The sequence below is a fragment of the Tigriopus californicus genome, chromosome 6 (genome assembly GCF_007210705.1).
Source record: "Tigriopus californicus strain San Diego chromosome 6, Tcal_SD_v2.1, whole genome shotgun sequence".
In the NCBI taxonomy this organism is placed as follows: Eukaryota; Metazoa; Arthropoda; class Copepoda; order Harpacticoida; family Harpacticidae; genus Tigriopus; species Tigriopus californicus.
Window position 1 is genome coordinate 8,589,621 of NC_081445.1, and position 12,087 is coordinate 8,601,707.

Here is a 12,087-nt window from a genome sequence, read left to right on the forward strand (position 1 = left end):
GCCTTCATTGAGAAAGACCAGTGGAAAAAAGAGACTAGAGTGGTCCAGGAGAATAAGTCGAATCTGAAGGCTTTTTTCTCTCATGTAAACTCTAAAAGGATAATGAAACACCTTGGAGGGCCTTTTGTGGTGGATGGGGAAGCCATAGGCAATGCAGAGGCTATGGTTAACATGCTTGGAGATCATTTCTCTAGCGTGTTTTCATTTCCTGAGAGTTTGGGAGCAACAGCTCATTGCTGATATTGGCGAGGCTACCCAGTTGAGGACTTGTAGATGATCTTGGAGTCACAGATCAAGATGCCTTAAAAGCCATGAGGGACTTGAGGGTTCTGAGCTCTCCTGGGCCTGTTGGTGTGACATCTCAATTTCTGATGAGATGCTCAAAGGTTCTTGCTCCTGTCTTTTCAACGTATCTTGGATCAGGGCAAGTTTCCATCTTTACTAAAGTTAGCTCACGTTGTTCCAATTTTTAAAGGGGGATATACGAGTAAGCCGCTCCCCAGAAGCTATAGGCCGACTTCTCTCACTTCGAATATTGCGAAAGTGTTTGAGAAGATCATGAAGTTCAAACTTGTTGAATTTCTTGATATTCATGAAGTCCTTCCTCCCAGCCAGCATGGGTTCCGAGCACATTTTAGCACGGTTACCCAACTGATTGAACATATACAGCAAGTTATTGAGGGACTAGAGGGCCACGAATCAGTTGATGTAGTTTATCTCGACTTTGCCAAGGCCTTTGACAAGGTAGATCATGGTATTTTAGTTAACAGACTCCATGAGATTGGGATCCAAGGCAAGATCCCTAACCAGCCTTTGTTCCGAGTACATTTTAGCACGGTTACCGAACTGATTGAGCACGCAGAGCAAGTCATTGAGGGACTGGAAAGACACGAGTCAGTTGATGTTGTTTATGTTGTTATCAGTTTTCGAATGAGGAACATGGATGGATGGATGGATGGATGGATGGATGGATGGATGGATCCATCCATCCATCCATCCATCCATTGTTCTAAAACAATTCAAAACATTGCACACCTTGACCCAAGACCACTCGACCCAATGGACTGCACGTTTTGTCTACTGCATCAATTTGTCCACCGGAATCGAGTTGTCTACAAAGTCGAATTATCCTATCACGGTCTCAACCAAATGATCATTAACAGTGACTGAAAAAAAAATCGACGGACACAAGTAACAAACCGTCCAGATTGTCAAGATAATCTACGTTTACTAAACATGTTAAAACAGTGAAATATTTGCACATAAATATATTTTTACAAATCATCTTCAAATAAATAAAAGCGAAATCAACCAAATATTTCGGACTTCATTTGTTCCGGAACCTGTGGTCCAGCTTGGTTCGCTCTAATAATAACCAAATATCCCCTGTCTTGGCTTGCTTCCTTCAATCATTCGCTCTTTTCTTCTTCTTCGCAGAGAAAGGCTGGATTTTGATTCCCCTGATCCGTTTTGGTAAAGGTTCAATTGGTCCTCAAGATCTCGAATGCGTTTACTCTTCTCCTGAATGATCACTTTGGCCATAAAATCAAGATTTGCATCTTCCATAATGACCTGATCTTCCTTGAGTGGATCCATCTTTCCATATGAATAAAGCCAATTGAAGCTGAGACCAGTGAAATCAGATATCAATTGAGCCGATTTTTCAATGACTAATAGGGCTAGTCCGACCAACAAGCCCAGGATTAGGCACACAAATGCTAAAGGGTAAGAAAGAGGACAATGAAAACCATGACTTTATGTAAACAAACTCAAACCAGACATTTTACCCGTGAAGCAATTGTTCAGTCCCAAGGGTTTTCCACTGTAATCTGGACAGACTTGCGGTCGGCTGTCATATTTTTCGAGTATCTTTTTGGTGGTTCCTCGTTCACGAAGTTGTTTCAAGTAGTGATTGAAGAGGCCCAAGTAGGGAGAGTCCTTTTGAAATCCGTAGGCATAAGGCTTTACATCGTACTTGGCGGGAATGGCGATTATCTCGCAATCCGCAAAAACGGGGAGAGTCCTGTAAAAAAGAGAATGTTACTCTTTACTAGAGGACGTCATTTCATGGAGCAACACCTAGCCCTCTAGTCTTTACGAAAGGAAGACGAGCACCTAACGTCATTCTATTGAGCAAAAACATAGACAACATGCCCAGCCAACCAGCACCGTGAATATATATATAATTAGTCATCTATTTCAATTTGCCAGCTTATTGAATCAAACAATAGTCTGATATTTGGCCAAGATGTTTTTGCGATCATAAAACTGAACCTAAACTTGATATTTTCTGAGCTTTGTATCACAACTTAACACGATTATAAAATTCAATGGCACAAGTAAGGGATTATTTGGGCGTCAGAGGTCGCGTGAGGGAAGAATACCTAGAAACCCAGGGTGACCCAATGATCATCTTGCGACAAGCCCAGCTTCAGGTATTGTTTGAACATCAGTTTTAGTTTGAGCTGCAAGAAGCTAGATTGCCAATAAAAAAATGGCAATTAAACAAGCTGCAACTGGCTCAAAAACGCAGCTAATTTGGAAATTCTGTTCCGACAAGTTCCCAAACCAAAGAGTCTTCCCCTAAATTTGGTCAACCTGAAGAAACCGTCGGCAATTTGTTTGAGGTTAATAATGCCCATGTGAAGCTTTCCGGAAACATCAGTTTCAAGTGGTCTTGGAGTGTAGGCTTCAATACATGAGAAAAGGTGAGCGAGACATGGCTAGGTGCCGGTGCCACGCGTTTTGTTCTATCTCTAACTTCAGTTCTACACCATGTAGCTTTTCGCTTTGCTAGGACATCTCCCCTCCAGCTCACCCTAGTGTTAAACATTGGCACGTGATCTTGACCAATGCCATTGGATAAGCGTGCAATTTGGATACGAAGTTTGTCCAAGTTCTCCCTCCACAAAATGCCCAAGATCAGGGTGCCAGATTTGATTTTTCATCAAAACATTTTGCCCCAACTCCCAAAAACTGCTCTTAACTTTTTCCAATGAATGGTCAAATAAAGGTTTGTCAAGTGTGTTAGTCAAAGAATGGTGTTTTGTCGGGTTCAATATGACTTGCCTCACTGCGAAGAAATTATCGTAATAGGCCAAGGAAGTGTCTCGTAGGATACTTTTGGTATGGTCATCGGTACCTGTAATAGACTCATGTTTAAGTTCCAAATTCCTTCTTGAGACTTTCATAGACAGCTTTTTAAACATATGGTCTTACTTTTGGGATAAGTGGCCAGGTTGGTTTCAATTCGATCTTTCCACGCCTTTTGCCACAAAGGGTCTTGACTTTGCTTGAAAGCATCCATGTACGAGGACCCAGGTGTGAGGGAAATTCTGAAGTCTGAGCCCTCCACCAGGCCTTTGTTAAGTTTTTTTTTAGTATTTGAACACTTGAACATATTCATGCTTTCCTGAGAAATTGCTGAATCAGCCAAAGAGATGGAGAAGGTATACTTGAATCTAATAAAGTGTGTTTCAGTTTTGTTGCAGAGCAAGTTTAAAGTGAATCAATTTCCTCAAGAACACAAATATCATTGATATATTGAAATTGAATTTCTGTTGTGCTGATTTGGCGGCGTGCAAAATATTATCGCATCTTAATATATGAGTATGCGAGGTAGAAAAATGCCAAGATGTTTAAGTATTTCTTTCCAACCCTGATAAGCAGGGGCTCAAAAAATCAATTTCGGCAAAATAGATTGTTTTTAGTCGTGAACATCTCTGCCAATAGTCATTTTCATTGAGCGGAGGAAGCGCCCTCTGTTTCGCCTTGATGCGGACAAACAAACGTAGAAACGAGAGAATACGTTCTAAGATGCCAAACTTTGTCAAGAGATTATTAAATGAAGAATTGATTGCCCAAGTATTGTGACACAATGAATAAGCCATCAACTCTACTGAGAGTCGTTTCAAATTCTCCATGGGTAAAGTTCCAAACAATTATGACTTGTAAAGGACGTTGTATACTGTGCGGATGACACTTTTGCAATCGTCGTTTTCAATAAATTGGTACTAGGAAAAGCTCATTTTGACTAGTTTTTGGTGACTAACTTTAAAAGCATCACTTTTCTAGACTTGCCATTAGCTTTTTTAAAGAACAATTCAGTCGAAAATATGATATTAAAAGTCACTGGTATGCCCTAAGTATACAAAATATAACTCTCTGTTTATTCCTATTTGAATGTCGAAAGTGTTTGTAATCATACCCTAATATGATTTAAAAAGTCTCTCCAAAGAGTAAGTAGTGTATTCATGGTGTTAGAATAGATCAGCATTAAGATGTTCAGCAAAAAAATACCTTGTTAAAGCCAGGCATCTTAGAGCGTATTCTTCTATTTCTCCGTTTATTTGTCCGCAATGAGGGGAGGGAAAGGAGAATGAAAAGGACTTTCAGTTCAGATAGGTAAAAATAAGTTTTTAAAAAGTGTATATGAAATATTCGCTTGAAATGAAGTTGTTTGCTATATCTTATGTTCAATTGTTCAGTATAAGATGGTCATGCCTTGCAGGGATTCAAATGGAAGAACAATGACCCGAGTGGCCAAGTAAGAGATCAACATGGCCTCCCAATGCCAGAACACCAGGGTTCCACCCAACAACAAGCTGTCAAGAAATTCATCATTTAAAGTATGTAACAGAAAGTGTGCAAGATTTCTGAATTGATATGAGAAAGTTCTGCTTTGACTCCTTTGATAAATTGTCGTTTGTAGAGCCACTATGGGGACGTTTAGGCAAACTCTGGCAGGCTCGTTTGTTTGCTGGTACCAGTGTCAGTGATGCAAGTTTGGGGCTTCAAGCACGTTTTTGAGAAGCTCTAGTTTGCTGGTACCAACGTTTGCCTAAATGTCCGAATAGTAGAAGAGTACGCGGATGAGATTCTTGGTCCTAAACTGTCGTTTCCCTTGTACTGTGGTTTTTCAGTTCACCCCAAGGCGGCTTTTTGTGTTATGTTTTTACTTCATTGTTGTCAAACGTAGCCAGAAAATGAACCGGGTGCATTTTTAAAAAAAATCTATAGTCTTTAAGACCTTTTAAAATGACAAATTAGTCGGGCCGGAAGGTTGACAATCCCTGTTAACGCAACCCTGCTTCCGGCTGTGTTCACAGGGATGCCAAAGTGTGCGCCTAAAACATTTGTCATAGCAAATGTCAAGACTTTGTTTCTAATGTCAGGATGCAGTAAGAAACTCATTGTTACACCGAAATATTTCTTGTGCGTTTTGTTAAATGAATGGGATGATCTGCATGACTAGTTTCATCGCCCGTTTCTGAGATGAATTGCGCCATGCTTGTGTTCACTTTGGCAATCCTGAAGGCAAATCAAACGTTTCTAAGTTCAGCGCACATGATCCGGAAACGGCGATACAAATATAGTTTTGTAAACTGTATATAATGATGATGGTGAAAGATTTTATAGACAGCTGGAGTCTATTTTCATTACATTTGTGTTATCCTTTTTTTTTGTTTACTTTTCTACATTTATTCATTAAACAAATGTTTGGAGTATTGACTCAAATGTGTAATCAAACTAGACTTGATTTAACCTAATGTTATCTCCTTGGTCTGACGCATAATGCAGGGATGGAGGAGGCCTGAAGGTGCGTTGGAATCTAGTAAAAAAACATGTGTCCGCCCATTCAGGAATGCCAAATTCATATCGGTGAATGTTTTTGAATGCTAATATTCTAGTTATTTGATGTTTTCAACGCCACTTTCAATTTTTATTCCACTCTTAATTCCATTAAACTTGACATTTTTAAACAAAGGAAATTAATACGAATGAAATTACTTATTTCTACCTTAAGTTCGAGCTTGGCAAATTGTATTTAACAAAATGTATGCATCACTTTTGCCAATGCAGGGCTAAGGTTGTATCAATCTCAGCCTTCCGAATCAGCTAAATTATTATTTTTTACGGTCGTAGAGACTATGGAGTTAAAAAAATCTTGCACCCGATTCATTTTCTTGCTGAGTTCAAAAATAATGAATGAAATACATAACACAAAAAAGCCATCTTGGGGGTGAACTGAAGAACCAAAGTACAATGGAAACGACGTTTTAGGACCAAAAATCTCATGCACGTAATCTTCTATTATATTGGCTCTAGTCGTTTGAATTCACCTGAAGAAAGCCACCCTGGCCTTCAAGGACGATGGTGAGAGGTCCCAGCCTCTGGAGGTCAAAACACCAGTAGTGAAAACGTAAGATTTCCCCAAAGTGAATTCGCGTCTATTTACGTCGTACGATCCAAAACTGGAACAAACAAGTTGCAAGGAAGTTATTAGATTATGTGTCATTCGACCACCTTTGCAACAAGTCGTACCTTGCAGATAAGTACAATACTGGTGGGGTGAAGAGAATAAGAAGTCCTAAGGTACCCCAAACCATCCAATGTAAAGGTTCCACATAAGCCATATAATGAGGAGTTCCCGTTGGATTTTTAATGAACAAACTATGATATATCTGAGTGATTGGTTCTGCAAAAGTAATCACAAGTGACCTCTCCACAGTCACCGTGAAATCCGTGATAGCTAAGGAGAGAATTAACCAATTGCAATAGTCAGGTAACACCTTTTGTTGTTGTGGCTCGATTCTCATTCTATCACGGCTACGTCACAATAGTTCATTATTTGGCGAGAAGAGTTCAATTTCCAGAACGACCGAGTATGGGGACGTTTAGGCAAGCTCTGGCAGGTTCGCTTGTTTGCTGGTACCAGAGTCAGGGATGCAAGTTTGGGGCTTCAAACACGTTTTAGAGGAGCTGACCCTTCTTTCACATTGCTCTATGAGGAAAGGTCAGCTTCGTTAAAACCAGTTTGAAACGCCAATTTTGCATCACTGGCATTGGCAGGCAAGTTTGTTTGCTGGTACCAGCGCTTGCCTAAATGTCCGAATTGGCGAGCGACAGTTTAATGGTCATCCGAGCATCAGAACTGTTTATTGTATAATGTCTGAATTTTAAAGAGAAACTATTTGAACTCCCAAACCTGTGCCTGCCTCATGTGTTGGTGAATTATCTGTTCTTGGGAATTATTCTACTCGGATATCAATGTATCTAGGGGGTTAGAGGCCGAACATCAGATATCAATTTTGGGTATTTAAATCACGGAAATGAAAATGGCGTCTAATAACGATTTGTTTGATGCTCGCCAAAGGTCGACTTGGCTTTTCTTCGTACTAGTTCATTTAACCAAACATTGCAAAGACACAAATATGAAGGGTTCATATTGTCTCAAGGCATTTACTAGTACAGCATAATGTGGAGTTGGAACATCAAAGTATATCTTCAAAAAGCCAGCCACATTTTGTGCTTATCATTTCTCTACAAGAAAAAGTACACTTTAGAATTTTTGGAAGCGAAATGTGGGGAGGTTATTTTTTCCTTGGCACAAAAAAGTGACAATATGGTCCATCAGTGTTTATTAGCAGGGCCTGAGTAACGTTACCGGTAACGCGTTACGTTTCTGAAAAAGTAACGATAACGGTAACGGAACGGAGTTTCTAGCCCTCCCGTTACCGTTACTTCTTTCTTTTATAAATGAGGGACAGAAAAATAGGTAAAGATTTCCTACCTGATTTTTTTAAAGTTCCCTCTCAAATGCAATGGCTTACTTGCCTCTTATGTGTTACTATGGTCTTTTCATACTGTGTGACACGAAACTTTGGACCCACTCATGTTTCACCCGTTGCTACTGTTCATGCCGTTACTGTTACTTTCTTCTTTACTAAACGAGCGAAAGAATAATTGTGTAAAGGTTTCCGCCACGAATTTTTAAAAAGTCCGTCCCAAATGCAATGAATTATTTATTTCTAATGAGATCAAGAGATCAATTAAAATATTAACGGAGTCAATTGTTTCGCGTCTTATTCACTAAACGTTAAAAATGGCATAAACGTTTTTTTGTAATTTTAGGCCCTCTTTTATTCTGCAAAAGTAACGGGTAATGGTAACGGTAACGCTTTACTATTTCTAAAAAGTAACAGTATCGTGTTACTATTTCTAGAAAGTAACGGTAACGCGTTGCTACTTTTCGGTAACGGTTCAAACCCTGGTGTTTAGCATTAGTTCAGCTTTGTGGGGAGGTCCATTTTTTTCCTGGGATGCTTGCACGACATGTACTTGAACGAGAGAAAGTGTTCAAAACTAATGACAAGTCTTATTTTGTCGGGGGCTGTTTGGTCGAGGAATCTTTGGGTTTCATTTCTTATGGAGTAGGCGGTTGAGCAATAACGCCCAAATCCCCAAATGGTACCCCATGAGATGAATTCTGGCAGAACAGCTTAATTCTTATTCACGTTCATACCCATGTCAATCTCCTTGTTTTGTAGCATTCCCACCATTCCTGACCAAGTGATTCCGTCACTATTCACAGCACCCCATTGTTCATCCTCGGGCTTGGTCACCACAAAAGTGAAGTTCATTATCTCCTACACAAAAGGGTACCAAAAGATAGAAATATACAGATAATGACAAAATTGACGGTTACCTTTAGATTTAAGAATACATCTGCAAACATTCCCGCCATGGCATAACTTCCCGGGGCCCCAGAATCCGATTGGTTAATGGGTATCTTAGCCGTTAGATAGGGTGGCGAATACAATGTGGCGATCTTAAATTCAATGCCCTGAAAGGAGAAGGTGGGGGTACGTTAATTGAATAAGCTGAAATATGTTTGATTTGCCTTTCATAGATGCCATTTTGCAACCTTCAGAAAACTGAATGGTAAATTTTGAGATTTTTGACAAACCAAACCCAAGCCCGAAACTAATTACGAAGGTTTTTTGTTAGTATTACTTGCGGATTTGGAGAAAAACTCCAACCAGAATACGTACACATTTGGTCTAGAAGTTCATCAATACACTTTTTGATCGTAAATGGTTAGTTTGAAAGAGTGGCAATTGGCTCTAAATTGGTAGCGTTGAAATATAGGCTTGAAATCCTCCTCTAAAATTTCGATTCTTCATATCCTTAAAGACAAGCAGGTGCTTTGGCTTCAATTTTGTTCTGACCTCTACCCTTACATACGCACTTTTGAAAAACTCTTTTTGACATTTTTTTAACTCTTCTTTTTTTCTTTTTTAGTCTTATTGTGTGAGCAAGTGTGAAACCTTTTCTTTGTTTGTTTGAGCTGGGTCTTTTTGATTGTTTTTGCTTATTAAACTTCGATCTTAGCACCTTTTCCATTTTTTTATATTAAATAAAAAAAAGTTTACCAATTTGTAATTGTTAGTTCAACCAGTTTTGTTTGAGCAAGGGTGACAATACTCAGGGCTCTAGAATCCTTGGAGTCTACTGATGTAACCAATCTGCATTGCGCAAGCAGATTGCAATTCATTATTGCTGAGATTGGTCCCTGATTGTTTTTTTGGGTCAGAAAGTGTTCGTAGATATGGCCAGTACTGGATTGTATGTTTGGTCGCAAGAAGATTGGGTTACATTAGAGGGCTCTGGTTTACATCAATAGGTGACACCTTGTTTTGTCTATTTTGAGACTTCGAAGAATATATGGATTTGAAAGGGACTCTTGATAGACTATTGTGATGTTCAATGGTCGCATACCTCCAAATCGGCCCGGCGTTGCCAAATTTCATCATTTTGTATCTGAAGACGCTCTGAAGTGCTCCAATATCCGATCCTTTGGAATCTAGCCTTTTTTGTGGCATGAACCTTATAGGCCTCATAAAGGATAATCCGAGTGTCTTGGATGTCATACAAATATATCTGATCATCCAGTACCATGGCGAACGTATCTAAAATGCTTTTAATGACCGGAATGTTCATTCCAGTCACGCCAATCAACCAGTAATCGTTGTTGGTTTGAGATCCTATCATATCCGCCAAAAATGAGACTGAAGAATTCAAATCCAAAACCACTTGTAAATCAACAATATTCTGTCGATTCTGCTTTCTAATCTTGGGATTGTCCATATCAACCACCTTCATGACCTTGGTCCTATAACAAGAAATATTTTTTTCAACAATTAATCACGTCATGCAAGTAAAAATAAACGAAACGAAAAAAAAAATAGGCGATGTCAATTTCGATCGAATTAAAATACTACTTTCGACCTTAAATATAGCGAATAAAATGGTCGAACAAAGCAAATGCTAAAGCAAGGTACAAGGGAGACTTGAGGGTCAAACAAACTCGAGAATAACCAATAGATCCAAGAATATCATGCAAAAAAGTTACCTCACTAAAACAATGGCAAAACAAAATTATAACCACTCTTTGGCTGTGTACATAATTGTCGATTGTTATGGCGCTTTTTAGGCCCTTGAGCAGCGCCCTCTGTCTTGTATAGGTGCGGACAGTCAATCATAAATAGCTTATAGAAGCGTGAAGGATTCGACCACTTCTTCATGAAGAATTAATGATTTTGAAATGTGCAAGGCAGTCTGGATATATCACAAGAATGATGTGAATTAGCACAAATTAAATAAAACCGAACAAGTCATTCTTTTTCTTTTTTTTGCGGACTTCCTTGCCGCTACTGGGGTTGGAATCCCAGCAGTTCCAGACGAGAAATATATTCATTTTACTGAAATTTTATTTGTATACTGTATATTATCTGGTCGACCAAAGATTTTTGTGGCTTTTAATCATATCAAATGCACAGAATGTACAAGGATTATACAGCTGTACTAGGGAACCAATGAGCCAATGAGGATGTTATATTGCTTGAATAAAATAATTGATCAGCGGCTGCTCTTTTCTTGACGTTAAATAAATAGCTATTCCTCTTGGTTCCTTGATTTTTATGAAAATGTCTCATGCTAGAATTGACTTTGTTTTGGCACATCTTAATTCGGACAAAGTGCGGAGAGCGTTAAAACTGAAAACTGTTGACTATTGTCGAATGTCAAGTTGGCAATGGCATACTAAATAGATATACGTATGATAACTTGAAAATTTGGTCCTTTCCTAAACTTCATCATACTTAGTGAGTGACTTACAGAAAAGAATTTTACTTTAAGGTAAAGTTATCAAAACATATATTGTACTCATTTTCTCACCTGGCTTGCTTCCTATAGGGTATGATGTCATTTGAAAATTTACTCAACGGGATATACAAAACAGTTCCAAGCAAGCTGTGTTCCTGCACGAAATCATCCAAGAATTTCAAGGGTGGCAGCATCGTCGAACCCAAGCCCCATTGTCCCAAACTCCAAAGGATGCTAATCCAAAAAGCCGTTCTCATTTTGGACCAATCTTCAATTAGAAACCAAGAACCAACAACATTGTGGAAACGAGGTCTCAATGAGTCTCACAGTGCAACCAATATTCGTGCTATATCTTCAGAGACTGACAGGTCCTGTTGAGTTGGAGTATAGGAACGTTTAACGATATCCTGTATTATGAATGGCTATTGAACGATTTTTTTTCCGGTTAGTGTGGACGTCTACTATGTACGAGTCATTCAAATCTGATTCAATTATTTATCTGTCATGTCAAACTAAGGAGACTGAAAAAGAGAGAGGGCTTTTGTTTATGAATCTTCCACACAAAAATACATTCAAACTCAGACAATCTTTGAATAATGTATGTGTTGAGGTTAAACATTCTCCCTCTAATAATACTACGAGCTTTGTTGGAATGAACGAACAATTTAAATAAGGTCCAATGATTATTTGAACTTGAGGTTGGTTGTAACTTCTCCTCAATAGACCTTCAGGAGTAATAACTCTTACTTACGTTGGTTACTTCAATTGGCAAGGCTGACGGAGATATGCATTTCTTTGAAATCTGTCGATTACTACGGACAAAAACCAACGTAGCGTGATGACTAGATAAAGCCAATATACTGCAGTGTTATATATTGTTCGCGCTTGTGCCGACTAATAACAAATTCATTAGGTAAAAGGCAGAGATGGGCCTGGACAACTGATATTAAAGAGGAAGTCCCAAATGCCATTTCTAAAACCTGTTAAATATCATGATTGTGAAGACGGTAATGTTTCCTTTCCCATAAAATCTACCCTCCCATTTTTTTTTGTTTCTGTAGCTGCTCTTCTTGGTATCACTGAATGTACAAGTACAGAAAACAAGATTCTATTCTTCTTGTGAGGTGAATGGAAAAATAA

General features: G+C 38.9%; 1 protein-coding gene across 1 annotated transcript; it reads right to left on the minus strand.

The window, feature by feature from the left end:
- Positions 1-1,253: 1,253 nt before the first annotated feature.
- LOC131882642 (glutamate receptor ionotropic, kainate 5-like) lies at positions 1,254-11,447 on the minus strand. The gene is made up of 11 exons (XM_059229856.1): positions 11,020-11,447; positions 9,562-9,955; positions 8,489-8,626; positions 8,306-8,429; positions 6,325-6,532; positions 6,123-6,254; positions 4,504-4,604; positions 3,220-3,360; positions 3,070-3,142; positions 1,788-2,023; positions 1,254-1,718 (listed from the first exon to the last, which is right to left on the minus strand). The coding sequence occupies exons 1-11, from the start codon at positions 11,202-11,204 to the stop codon at positions 1,366-1,368; spliced, it is 2,085 nt and encodes a 694-aa protein (XP_059085839.1). The 5' UTR covers positions 11,205-11,447; the 3' UTR covers positions 1,254-1,365.
- Between the last annotated feature and the right edge of the window lie 640 nt (positions 11,448-12,087).